The 14644-nt window shown below is 33.1% G+C and overlaps 1 protein-coding gene across 10 annotated transcripts in view; it reads left to right on the top strand.

Moving 5' to 3' along the window:
* Positions 1-34: 34 nt before the first annotated feature.
* The window catches only part of LOC143232474 (phospholipid-transporting ATPase IF-like), a 113014-nt gene continuing 98404 nt past the window's right edge, over positions 35-14644 (top strand). For 9 of the 10 annotated variants that reach the window (XR_013017557.1, XM_076467993.1, XM_076467994.1 and 6 more), the window contains exon 1: positions 36-301. Coding sequence is in view for 9 of the 10 variants with exons in the window: in XM_076467993.1 (XP_076324108.1) it covers positions 260-301 (42 nt within the window). In the remaining variant the exon portion in view is untranslated. Of the gene's footprint in view, positions 302-14644 lie in introns of all 10 variants that reach the window. The other variant, XM_076467991.1, reaches the window with a different exon arrangement.

The raw sequence follows: 14644 nt of genomic DNA, 5'->3' as shown, positions 1-14644 counted from the left end.
GAGTTGCTCAATGATAATGTTAACATGATTACGAGGAATAGAGAGAGTTCACGTGAGTGATATGACAATATTTAATGAAATTAACGTTAGATGGCCTTGTGTAATCTTAAGTTTGTAACTGCGTTAAGTTTAGCAGTAGTTGTGTTTCGTAGATACTTCATTAGATAACATAGTTCTAAAATCGTGAAAGCATGGACAAATTTTTTTATACGTAACATAATATTCAAAAAATTTTGCTGGAGAAAGTTTCAAAGTGAACATGGAATGCCTTATCTTCAAAAGGATACACAAGATTGTGAGGGTAAAGCTAAGATTTCGTTATAAATATATCATTATGTGTTTATACAAGTTATAACAAAGGCCTAACTAACTTTAAAATGTAAAATAGATCTGAATGTGAAAAAACGATTTTTAAGCTATAGTTTAGATATGAGAGTAAAAGAATTTTATAATGTTGGTGCTTGTTTTGTGTGTAGAATCATTTATTACTATCAGTGAATAATACTAATAGTAATAGTGGAGCATTGTTGTATATATTGGGTGTCTGAAGCAAACTAAACTAAGCATCATTATCACTGATCCTGTCGTTGATAGTAGCAGGAAAGTTTGTTTTTTTCTTTAGATATTATAATTGATATCTAACAGGTAGAGTATACTTGGCACTAAAGTACACTATAATGCATGTAGACAAGATTTACAATTAACGAAGTATGGAAACTTAAAGTTTCACTAATAATTAAATAGTGAAAACAACAAAAAATTACAATTGGAGGATTTCATAGTCAAAAACTAGTAGATTTAGACTGCAATTTGAATTATGTATTTAATCATTAATAAAGAACAGTTAATATTCATACCTGTAAATTGACCTTTTGAACCATCAAATATCTGGTTGGTACACTATACCAAAAAAATTGCTTTACCTGGTAACCTAAAACATTGTGTGAAACTTGCAACATGGTGAGATATAATATAACTATAATAAAGTAACTTCAATTTATATTGGTAAATGAAGTAAAAACTGTCAATAATAAAATGTTAAAATACAAGTATGAACTTCTACCTATTAAAGTAAAGGAAAGATTTTGTATTCAATTCATTGACAGATATGTTCCTCAGAATGGCTGGCATGAGTATTAACATGCTCAGCAATGGTCAGTTGCAAACTCTCTCTTTGTTAACTTGAAGATGACCTAGGAAGGTCAAAACATTGTTCTTTGCTTTAATAGTAAAAGTGTTACATTTTTATTTCAAGTGGGTTTCTCATCATCAAGATATGTACCTGTTATGATATAAACGAAACTGTTGTCAAGGTAATATTGTCTGCATACTGTTCTAATTCATCATGTTCTTGACATGCTGTTAATTTAAATGAGGTAGATATATATGTGTGTGTGTGTGTGTGTGTGTGTGTGTATATATATATATAGGTTTATAAATTATGTAATACAGACCACTTAGTTTATTTTATGGCCTCATTTTTTTCAAGTTCAGTGATCAAAAGTATTTATTAATGGTTTTAAAGTTGTTTTTGTGTTTTGAAATGGCAAATTCTTCTGGAATATATGTAAAAAAAAATTCAGCACAGAGCTTGAAGAGAGCTATTGTTTGATGTATCACTGAATTTTATTGTTCAAGCATACACTCTGACACAACTTATGATTGTGTACCTTAATCTTACCAGTTTTGTTATTAAGTATGAAAAATGATAGTGCATAGAATACTATCACTTTCCTTGACACGCTAACATGTTGGCTCCCACATGACCCCACATACTCTATTTTCTTTTTAAAGGACCACTTATTGGCTGGGGCACAACAGCTACTAATACAATTCTTTTTTAAGCCCACCTATCTTTTAAAGTTTTTCTATGTTTTATTTACTTGATAGTTGTATATAGTATGTAAAAATAGACTTAGCAAATAACTTTATTTAGACATAAGTGGATAAAAAAAATGAATTTTGCAACAATATAGTTATTTTAACACAGTGAATGTAAAAAAAGCATAAAAAAGAATTTTTGAAGTAAATATTATGTAAATTTTCCAACATACTATTTCCAAAAGAGATTAGAAAACATATGTTTGCCATGAAAATAAAAATAATGAATAGTAAGAAAGCAGTACAAAGTGACACTTATCATTATTATAGGTTTAATTTGAAGTTATATGACCTTATGTCTTTTATTGGAACAAGTAATGTATAGAGTAGGGCTACCTTCACATTCATCACATTATGTGCAAACGTTTTGGTCTTTCTATCTGTTTCTTTTGCTGTCATTGTCTTTCTTATTTCACTGTAGCAGCCAGTTTATCATTTATGAATTATTCTGTTAGACTTGACTCTTTCAGTATAAGCTTTCATAATGTGCCATGTATTGGCTCTACCTGCTGTTGTCTTTGGTGTTACTGCTGCTTGAGCATTTACAGTGATACAGTGATTCATATTTGAAACTTGTGTATTTGTAGTTGTTTCTTTTGTGTGCTTTATTGAATAATACCAAAGTATTTACCACTGCCATGTTTAGCAAAATCTCAAAAGCAATCTTATTATACCATCTAATACTCTTTCAAAGTAAAAAATAACTGGACATTTGATCAGATATGTCTATTCCTTGTTTTATGATATTGTAATTAAGAACCATTTCTGGGTTTTTGACATCCACATCATTGATTCTCTGTTCAGTTTCCTTAAAACTCAGATTATCCTTTGTTAACAACATAGGAACATCACTTTTGCCCTTCCATTTTGCAGTCACAATTCTATTATCTTTCTTGTTAGTGACCTACAATTTCTTCCTTCTTTAGTTTGGCACTTATAATTTCCTTGGGGTTACTCTTTATGTTTGTTCATAATGTTCCCACAAGGTGGGTTTGAGGCTTTAGCAGCTCCTCTGCTAAATCAATTGATGTTTACAAATTACCTATGGTGATTGTTCTCCCTGCATTTAGATAGTTTTTAGTAAGATCAAGGACTGTTTGAGTTGCACGAGTGAATCCATCTAAGGGACACCCTCACTGTTGCTGTGTGTCATCTTTTCCAGTAAAAACAGTGTTGATATAGGTGTAACTTTGGGGATCACGGTTTATACACTTTCAAACCATATTAATGAAACACTGGGAGACCTCAGCATAGCACCATTGTTTCATCTACTGCAATGCATTCACCTGGAATATTAGCTCATGTAAAAGTTTTTTCAAGAATCTCAACTAACCTTCTAATTTTTCCTGAATGATTTCTCCCAGTTGTTTGATTATTTGCAAAATGACAAAACATAGGAGTGCTTGAAACCTATTTCTTAACATTATTTGTGGTTTGTAAAAATTCCTGTAGAAGAGACCTTTCTGCCAGTAGTAGGGAATTTTTGGACATCTCACAAGTCCCATGTACATAATAATTCCCCAAAAAACTTTATTTCATCACAGTTAGGGTTTTTCCACTTGCTTACCTTTGTGTTATCAGCTACCTTAGTTTGGTGATAATTTTAGACTTGTTTGTTGAACTATAATATTATAAATTTTATCATTTACCATAAGCTCAATTGCATCAAAAGGCATTACTATAGCATTTGTAGATGATCCACAACTTGGAACAATAAGTGAAAGTTTTTAGGATGGGAATTGTTCACTGGGCATCATCCATAAGATGGAGTGTGCTGCTGGGTAATACCACTAGTTTAGGCTTCAGTTTCAGACTGTATTTTCCAAATCTTCAGTTGTCAGGGCTTTTTCATCTTCTTAGTTGAAAGTTTAATTGCTAGAAGGTCATAATTTGAATCTTCATAATCTTTATTTTTAATATCTGAATTTTCCTCGATTTCCAAAGAATGTAATCTTGATTTTCTTTTTCAGAAGCATAAAAAATATTTACTGGTACATCAGATTGGTTGAAACTTGTATTTCAACATATAAAAAAAATATTAAAAAAAGTCTGAAAAAAGAGAAAAAATATTATACATAGATTCACATGCCAAAAAAATTTATGCATCTGAAATTTTAGTACAACCCATGGGTTGGTCATGTGGGACAGTTAGACGGTGACCCGTGAAGGGGAGGAGAAGATGAGGGGTCCAACCTTAACACACCACTTTGGCCTTGAATTCCTGTAGACGGGTAGCCTTGGTATGACCCCTTTGGGTCAATCAACTGGTCCACTCGGGCTAGGGTCAACCAAGTACCAGTGTTAGATGTTTTCAACAGGTGTTGTGGACATTGTATCAGATGCTGGTGTTTGGGTATAGTGCTCATGAAACCCTGGCATTGCTGCAGTGTCCTTGTTTGACATTGTAGTGTGTCCCCTCATAGGGCTCCATGATGGGTGGGGTCAGTGGGCACCAAAATTTCCCTTTCTTTATTGTGGATACTCCAATTACAAATCTCAATAAAATAGTGAAAAAAGTCTATAGGTAAACAACCACATCTTGAAGATTCTGAGCAGCAATCTTCACCATTTGTACCACCTGTTGTATCTCTTTTTCTTATATTGCATTCACTTTCAGACAAACCATTAGGGCAAATGTCTCCTTTTTAGATTCAAAAGGGACTAGAGGGACTTGCTGACTCTCCAAAGTCAGTGAAGAAGCTTCGATCTGGTGACATGTTGGTGGAAACATCCTCATCTCAACAAAGTGAACTCCTCTTGCATTCAAAGGCAATTGGGGATATACATATTGAAGTTGCACCTCATGCTACTTTGAATTCATCACAAGGAGTTATTGTTGAGAGGGATTGGAAGAACATCCCAGAGTTGGAGATTTCTGCAGTGAGACATATCTCTAAAGATGTAATTATGGTGACGACCAATGCCCTCATTCTCACATTTCCATCACCACATCTGCCTGCCACCATTAAGGCAGGTTATCTTAATTGCAGAGTATGGCCATACATTCCAAACTGTCTCCTATGTTTTCAGTGTCAGTAGTTTGGTTACTCGAAGAAATCATGTCGTAGTTCCTTGATGTGTGCTCGTTGCAGTGGCAAGGATTATGATGCCTACGAGTGTGAAATGGACCCTCATTGCATCAGTTACAATGGCTCTTGCCTGTTTTACTTTTGTTCTTGCCCAGAATGGTTGGAAGAAAAAGAGGTGCAGCATTTGAAAACCATTCATAACATTACTTATCCTGAGGATTGAAAATTGCTGTCCACCACCTCAATTTGGACATATGCTGCTGCACTTTGTTCCATAACTACAGTTGGAGTGCAGACAGATCTTTCTGTGCCTCCAACAGAATCATCCTCCAGACAAATGAAGTTTTTTGACTTCCATGGTTAAAAAAGTTAATGAATCAACTTCAACACCTATCTGTGTCCCTTACATACATTCCAACAAATCCCAAGATCCACATCCGTTGGTTCCAGGTACAGGCATTTCCTCAGATACGTTTTTTCTCCCACCCCAAAATGCAAAACAATCATTTGTTTACATCCTCAGTCACTGGAATTCCCTTCCAACAGCATGAGACCTGCCCAATTGACCCAGGGCAGGATCCATGGAGGTCAATAGACCTCCCTTGAACAAGAACAATAAGGAAAAAGGATGTGGCCATAAACAAAAGGGTTCTCCACCCAATTCGCAGTTCTCTTTGTACAGAAATGACAGGCTGTGTGATAGACGAGTTCATGGAGGGTTGGCACTGCCGGTTGATCAGCACGTGCCCACCCTGTCTTTGCCACTTGACAAACCCGAGGAGGCTATAGCCATTCATGTTTCCTTGGGTCACACCATCACTGTTTGTTCTCTCTAACTGTCACCTGGAGAGACACATGATCAATCAGACTTTGATTCTCTCATTGACTAGTTGCCATCTCCCTTTTTCATCCTGGGGGACTTCAGTGGGGATCATTCCCTCTGGTGAAGTGCTGATATTGATAGGAGTGGTCGCTCTGTAGAGCATTTGCTTTCTGATCACAATCTTTCTTTTTTCAATACTGGCTCTTCTACTTATTTCCATGCATATACTCAGTCCTTTACTGCTATTGATCTCTCAATTTGCTCCTCTTCATTATTTTACAATTTTTCATGGAGGGTTGACAGTAATCCATGGGGCAGTGATCATTTTCCTATAATTTTGAGAGAGATTGGTCGTGGTCAATGACACCCGACCAATTTGCTCTGGTGGAAACTGGATCAAGCAAAGTGGCCCTCTTTCACTGCTGTCATAGAATTTGATCCTGCCATTGTCTATAAGTCATTAATAGACGACTGTATGGCAACAGTAACTGACTGTATTATACAAACAGCTGCTCAATGTATTCCTAAAACATCAACACATTTTCCATGATATCCTCCTCTGTGGTGGAATCCTGCCTGCCACATGGCATGGAAAACTCAAAAAATGGGCCTGGGATACTTTTCATAGGTATTCCACACTATTGCACTGCATTGCTTTCCAGCAGGCCTGTGCACGTGCTTGGTGGGTAAGATGTCAAAGACAGAAGGAATCTCGGATTAAGTTCACAACCAGCTTATCTTCTACCACAGTTCCAAAGTCATATGGGACAAGATTCGAAAGGTCAGTGGGCATTATAATTCTGTTTCCCTCTTTATCTTGCTCTCTGATGGCCAGGAAGTGGCTGATACCCACAGCATTGCCGATACTCTTGGTGAAACCTTTTGCCTGGTATCTAGTACTTTTGCTTCTTCTTCCACCTTCTCAGCCATCAAGACTTGGCCAGAGTCTTATAGTCTCTATGACTATAGTTGTCCCTTTACACTGATGGAAATCAAACTGGCAGTACATCAGTTGGACCTGATGATGTACACTATGAAATGCTGTGCCATCTATCTCCTGCTTCTCTTGCTATTCTTCTTATTGTTTTTAACTGGATCTGGCAGGAGAATGTTTTTCCTGATGTCTGGTGCCAGGCTATTGTCCTACCTTTCTTTAAGCCTGAGAATGATCCCAAGATTCCTTCAAACTACCACCCAATTGCTTTGTCAAGCTGATTCAGTAAGACCTTAGAAAGGATGGTTAATGCTCATCTTGTTTGGTTCCTTGAATCAGATATGCTCCTCTTGCCCACTCAGTGTGGGTTCTGAAGACAGTGCTTCACCATGGACCACCTGATTTGACTTGAAAAGTCTATCAGAGAAGCCTTTCTCAAGTGACAACATCTTGTATCAATATTCTTTGATACTGAGAAGGCTTATGATACAACATGGAGGTATGGCATTTTGCAAGACCTCCATATACATGGGTTACGTGGCCATTTGCCCATTTTTATTTAAAAATTTGTAATGGACAGGAGATTCCAAGTTCATGTGGGTTCAACACTTTCCTGTTCTTTTCTACAGGAACTTGGAGTTCCCCAGGGCTGTGCTTTGAATGTCACACTTTTTAGTGTAAAGATTAATGCCATCACTAAACAACTCACTCTTACTGTTGCAAACGGGCTCTATATCTACGACTTGCATATCTTATGTCAGTCATCGAACATGAGGTATATTGAGTGGCAGCTAGAGATTGCCCTCAATCGTTTACTGAAGTGGACTATAGCAAACGGCTTTAACTTATCTCCCTCTAAAACCGTTTGCATGCACTTTTGCTGCCAACAGGGTATTCACCCTGATCCTGAATTCCGTGTTGGTGAAGTTGTGCTACCTGTGGTCCCTGAGACAAAGTTCTTGGGGCTTATCTTTGACCATAAGCTGACCTTTATACCACACATCAAGCATCTGCTGGTCAAATGTACAATAGCACTGAACATCCTCCATGTCTTTTCCACAACTTGGGAAGCAGATCGATGTTCTATGCTAAAGATATATAATGCTGTTATTCAATCAACACTTGACTATGGATCACTGGCCTATTGCTCTGCAAGGACCTCAGCCTTAAAGATGCTAGACCCCATTCATCTTCAAGGACTTGGCTCTGCACTGGGGCTTTCTGCACTTCTCCAGTTCAGACATTAGACCTTTTTTAATGTGAGTCTCTTTTAAGAATCAAAGTCCATCTAGTTCAATTTGAAATTAAAAAATGGCTATAACATCAAATAACTTGAAGCCAGGACTGGAAAGGCCAACTTTATGTGACTAATGCTGATGTTTGAACTACTTGTTAATCATTCTGGCAAGTTATAATTAAAATTTTGATACAAGTCTTTTAAAACGTTTATAACTTTACTTTCTGAAAATGGCCATAATGTTAAAGAACTCAGAACCAGGATTGGAAAGGCTAAAGTGACTGGTGGTGGTTTTTGAACTTACCTGTTAGTCTTCCTGTTGAGTTATGATAATTACAATTATGCTACAGAAAGTCCTTTGCAACTTGTATTACTCTAGTTTTTCTCTTACCACTGTAGACTATATGTAAACTTTGGTTTTAATGTTATTTATGTTTTTTTAAAAACGTTGTTTTGTTTTACCTTAATTTCCTTTTACAAATTTTACTAAATTTAATTTTAACTTTTTAACGGATGTTTGGTGCAGATAGCCATAAAACAACAAACCAACCAATATAGTGTGTATATCTTCATAAAATTTGGCAGTATTTCAGTTAATACTACAAGTATTTAACACATAAAAAGTCATATTTTTAGTGAAGTATTTTTAATAACTAAAATAAACATTTGTCCATGAATATACTGAGTATTTGCTTTGAACAGTTCATGTGCAAGCTAATTTTCATATGTAGATTAAAAGTACTTTTCCTTCTTTCAAAAATCTTACTTTTTTGTAATCCTAAGACCTTCCAAATACACTACAAACATTTTTTCAGTAAAATTTGATAAGTTACATGTTATTTTCTCAAACTTAACTTAAAGTTGGATCATTCAATTTGACAAACCTTGTAACCACGAAAAATAAATAAGTCTAAATTACCCCTTTTCCTTTTTATAATGATTTTATATTGTAATATTAATCTAAATTTGTTTATCCTAAGTAGCTCTAAATTTGTAACATTATACATCTCTCAGTAATTAAATTTTGATGTTTTATTACCATTTTTATTGCCCTTTGAACTGTGATCAATTTCTGTCAATGGCATTATAAGTTGTAAATCACTTGAGAAACCTGTAGCTCACATTGCGCTGTTGAATTGTACTACCCATGAGATACTACGGTTGGTACCAGCAGCTTGCATACATACCTCATGAAACATGAAAGATTTTTAATGCAAGACACTGAAACTTTGTTTCATGCATAGCACCTTTTAACTTATTGTCTCCATTCACTACTGATAAAATTTTGCTTCATGGTTTCCAAATTGGCTTTCTTAAACCTTGAAACAAACATTTAATTTCCTCTTTTCATCAAAACATGTAAAACATCAAACGTAATTATGCAGTGGTCACCCTTCTTCATAAATTTCAACTCTTGCAACCAAATCCTCATTAATCATTCACAATAAATTGAAAATTGCACCTTTTCTGGCTAGTTCCCTAACTATTTTATATATAAACTATCCTGAATCTTCAAAACCTCTCATCCTCACTTGTGGGCTCTGTAAAATTCTCATCGTTTTATACAGTTTCCCACTGACATTAGCTGTATGATCAGGTGGCCTATAACAATTGCCATTAAAAAAAACACTTCTACACTTCAGTCATAATATACAAACATAAAAGGACCATTTAATCCCTTAACTACCTTGCATTTATAAGCCCTTGAGAAATATAAAAATTTAAACCAATCATTTATATTTTCAGAAAATTATTACTCCATTTCCAAACTCCTATAAGGTAGCCCTCTTCACTGTTTTGGTGGCAACTCATTCCATACTAATTGTTGTGTTATAAAAAATAAAATTTTCTTAACTAGGACCTAAGCTGTTTTTTCTTTAAAACTATAACTTATGTTATCTCATTCTATTATTTTCATACAATAAAACAAAATATTATTGCCCTTTATCCTGTCAATCCTTGGTGATAAGTGTGTAAATTTCAGTCGTATCACCTCTTGTACTTCTTTTCTCAAGAGAGACATAAGTAAACCTTAAACTAGAATCATTTTAGTAGCTCTATTCTGAATTGTTTCTGATAAGTGAGTATTCTTTCTCAAAATAAGGAAACCAAAACTGTTCACAGAATTCATGTCAGGTCCAGCTAATGATGGCTGCAGAGAAGTAGTTACATCTTGTGACTTGTAATCAACATATTTATAAATACACTAAAATTGTTATTAGTATTGCTATTCATAACAAAACACTACCTCAAAGAATTATGCCTTATCCACCACATGGCTGAGATCGTATTATTCAATCTTGTTATTGAATGTGTTTCATTCTACAGTAATCATAATATCCAAATTGTGATGACCCAAATGCATTACTTTGCACTTGTCATATATATAATTACATTTGTACACAAATTGCCTGAAATATTATTTACAAAATGATGTAGTAGTTGAAAGTTAAGAAATAGTCACCTGATTATTTTAAGCAGCTTATCAGGAAGTGGATAACTTTTATATCATTACATCCATATTTTAAGTGAGAGTAAATTTGTCATTAAACATCAAATTATGAACAATGTTGAATTACAAGTTTACTCTTCATATGTGTATTTCACTTTTACTGTATAATCATTTACAAGTAGAATTGTAAATTATATAATGTATTTGTTTTATTAGTTCATGAGTAATTTTCTTGTATTATTCTAGTACTGTACAGTGTCATCATGTTGACAATAATTACATCAAATGACCAAGTGTTTTCTATGTCTTACAAGTGATTATTTTTTTGTGATACTGATGTAAGTTATTTTTTAATGCTTTATTTAATATTTATACTATGAGCTTATTGGTTCTGACAAAATAAACTGTAAAACTGCACTAGAATATGCACAAGCCTTTAGCCAGGATTCTTTTGTTGGTGGGTTGATTAATAATTGCGAAAAATATCGCTTTAGCCCATCATAAAGCAACTCATCTAAAGTGTAACTCCTCTTAATTGAATTTCTAAAAAGTGATGTACATCTGTGTTGTACTTACATAACTTCAAAATAGCTGCAACCAGTAAAGAACTATGAAAATGACAATATTTTATTTTTGGAGGTTGGACGAGTTTGTATTCCGTGTCAAAAAGTAAATTTGATAAACTTTTTTTCAGGCTTATGTACTACATAAAGTACTGCATGTGCTGCATGTTAATCTTCATTGCTGTATGTATTTATTCATGCCAGCAGATTACGTTAAAGCTAAACGAAACTAGTTAACCTACATTAGTTTAAAACTTGTACTGGTGTTTCATTGTATGGTGAGCCAGTGTGCACACATGCATTGGTACTAACATGTTACACAACTCTTTGCAAAGACCGTAACTAGTAATTGTTATACATGAATAGATCCTCTTACATTTTATTTTTTATTTAAATAGGTAAGTGAAGTTGGAATTCCAGGTGTATGAAAAGCAAAATTAGCTATTAAATGTAGAAGTCTGTATGTATAGGTTAACTGGCATTTCTGGTATTCACAAACAGTGATCTGTAAAAGTTAGTTATGATACAGTATATCTTGCTTGTACAGTAGAGTTTGTAACTCAAGAAACAATTTTTTAACATGCTTGTATGATCTGAATTTTTTATAATCAATTTTAAAATCTTTTTTTATATATTCAGTTTGTCTTTAACTATTGTTTGGTCATACCATGGATAACAACTATCAATAAGATTTTGACAATAAGTAAATGTAAACATTTTTACCTAAAAGTGTTAAATATCAATTGTAAAAAAACATCATCACCTTTGTATAATTTGTGTATAGATGTGTACACAGGGATTGCCAAATAAGTTTGGCAGGTTGGAGACTGGAAAATAGTTTCGCCCACTCAATCCTCCCCCTCCTTGACTCAAGAAAATGTGTGACCCAGATTTTAGTTTTGTGTAATTTGAACATTTTAGACAATCAAAATTGGAAGCCTTAAGTCTTTTGTACAATTATGTCCATTTGCATGACTTTTATATTTCAATATTTATTGAATATTCGAATACTTTATAAATATTTTCTGTTATACATAATTACATAAATATTACAGAATATACAAAATAGTGTTATGAAATTTAAGCCAGTTAGACTAAACATTTGTTTTTATGGTATAATTTGTATGGTTATTCTAGAACAAATAAAGCATAATTTATATCCATATCCTACTTTTCTTATGGTAGTTACTAAGTCAGTTAAATTGACAGACTCCCTATAGTTAGGATAGAGAAAATAACAAATGAAATACAGTCTTACTGAAAATAAATGTTTGAAATTTATTTAGGAGGTTTAAGAGATTACATAAATGGTATTTGAGATTTTTGGGATAAAGAATAGTTTTTAATCATGATGTGAAAATCACTTGCACTCAAACTCGTAACAAAATAATCTTTAATTTCACAAACAAATCTTTAGTAAAAGTACTTCATTAAAAAAATTTGAACATTGAAAATTTTTGTGTGCAAAAAAACTTGGAATCATTATTAAAAGCCTACCAAATTTTGTGAAGATGCACAAACTGCATAAACATTATAGTATAAATACTTAATATGTGTAAATGTGTACACGAACTTCAGTATTTTATACTGAGCCAACTGCAAAACAACTAATAGTTTCAATAAAGTTTTTAGTGTTACTTCATAATTCTGTATACATAGACAAGATATTTTCATTTATAGAACTATGATATAAAATTGATATCTATTTGCATATACCACATATAAACTTGTATAACTGTCATATACTTCAAGAGTAAGAGTGCTGTTTGAAAAAAAAAGAGGATGACTATATATAACAAGAAACATCTGTGATGATAGTACAAGTACTTGTACATTGTATTTGCTTGAACATTCTGTAAGTACAGCAATTAGAATGGTTTTTGAACAAAAATACTATCTTATTGATAAGGAGAGGTTCTTGTTACTATCTTCCATACAATACAGATTAGAAGTAAAGTAGGTATTGTGTTCTGAGTCACAACTATATGAAGCCTCTGAAAGATAAATGCTAAATAAGTTTTATGTGCATCATTTGTGTATTTAACATGAAACATGTTACTAAAATGTTCAGTTTACATGTATGGATAATTAGACATGATTGATTCATGAGTTGGCCAGAGTAAAATGTAAAAATGGGCAAATTTGCACATTTTTATTTACATAAGGTCCGAATAAAGCAACATATAAATCAGGATTTACATGTATTTATACTGAAGTTATACAAAAATGTTTAAAAGTGAGTAGTTTTTCAAGATCTGCAACTGTAATGTAAATCACTTTCACGTATCAGCCCCCAAATATAGTCTCCCATCATGTTTTTGTTATATGCTCCCAGGTTAAAAAAGCAAAGTTTGTAGAGAAAAATAGGTAATTTCCATAGTTAAATTTTATTTACATTTCAGTTTTCTATTTTAGTTAATTGTGTTATTTATGTTTTAAATGTGCATTAGGAAAGTTTAATATTTTTTAAAAATACAACCCATATTTTGCCTCAATTCAATGGTCAATGTCCATGTATGGATAATTAAATGTGATTGATTCATGAGTTGACCAGAGTAAAATGTGGAGTGAAAACAAAAAACTTAGTTTCAGTTTAAAGTTTTTTCATTAGTAATTCTTGACTTGTAAATATAATGCCTATCTACCTGTGTCATAAGTGTCACGATATGCTGCCCAAAGGTAAAGTATCTTTGCTGATGATACTCAATATCGCTTAAGGATGCCCAATGTTGCAATAAATAATAATATTAAAAGTCAGGAAGGGAGAATGAAATGTTTGCAAGAAACTGTATGAAAATGTAAAAACTTTTAATTAATAACATAACCAAAAGATCTTTTAAGATGACTTTGAAAGAATACAAGTTGTGTACATTTTTTCAGTTTCTTGATTTTTAACATTATGTTGCAATATTACTTAATGATAATATTCAAATAAGTACAATATAAAAATAACAAACCTTTAGATCAAATAGTCTCATTCTTTGTGTGTATAAAATACTTGTAATCTTTAACAAAATCTTACCATTTCTAGTAAAGAGGAATTAAGAAAGCTCAAAGTTATGTACAGTAGAAACTAAATATTATAAAATCAGTATAAACTGAGAAAAATAAATATAACAATCTAAGTGTTGGAAAAATGAAATATTAAAAAATATTTTCTGTATGGTCTTTGGGGAGAGTTGGAGGAAATTATGTTCAAAGAGAAGATGGTGCTGAAGGTGTTGTGTGAAATTATGTGATTGGATGTGATGTATGTAATTCATAATTTGATAATGGTGGCATAGAATGCCACTGAAACATGTAGTCTTTTTAGGACTCTGCTTTTTTTGTAATAAATTTATTGTGAATCAGTTCAACATTGTTCATTTTTCATATTTTACATGTGCAAAAGTTCCATTAATTTATTTGAAACTTAGTTAATGTCCAGCAATACCAACCATGAATTACCCCATGGATATGTAAGTGGTAAAAGAATAAGGTCAATTAAGCTACAAGTTTATGATTATTATCCACTGTAAGACTGTATAGCATTATTCAGTTTAAATGCTTTTATTCAAACCTGAATTCACACAACTGATGGAAATTCAGCATTTAGTTGTAGATAAAAGTTATTATTGGAAAGAGCTGGTGGCCTATTTATTGACTTGTGTGGTTTTGTGTATTAATCCCGACCTTGTTTCTGCACTCTTCAGCATTGACATCACCTGTCATACTTAACTTTTGCA

This window comes from Tachypleus tridentatus, chromosome 11 (assembly GCF_004210375.1).
Source record: "Tachypleus tridentatus isolate NWPU-2018 chromosome 11, ASM421037v1, whole genome shotgun sequence".
Classification (NCBI taxonomy): Eukaryota; Metazoa; Arthropoda; class Merostomata; order Xiphosura; family Limulidae; genus Tachypleus; species Tachypleus tridentatus.
The sequence above is the reverse complement of the archived record's forward strand: the minus strand, read 5'-3'. Positions and strand labels throughout refer to the sequence as shown.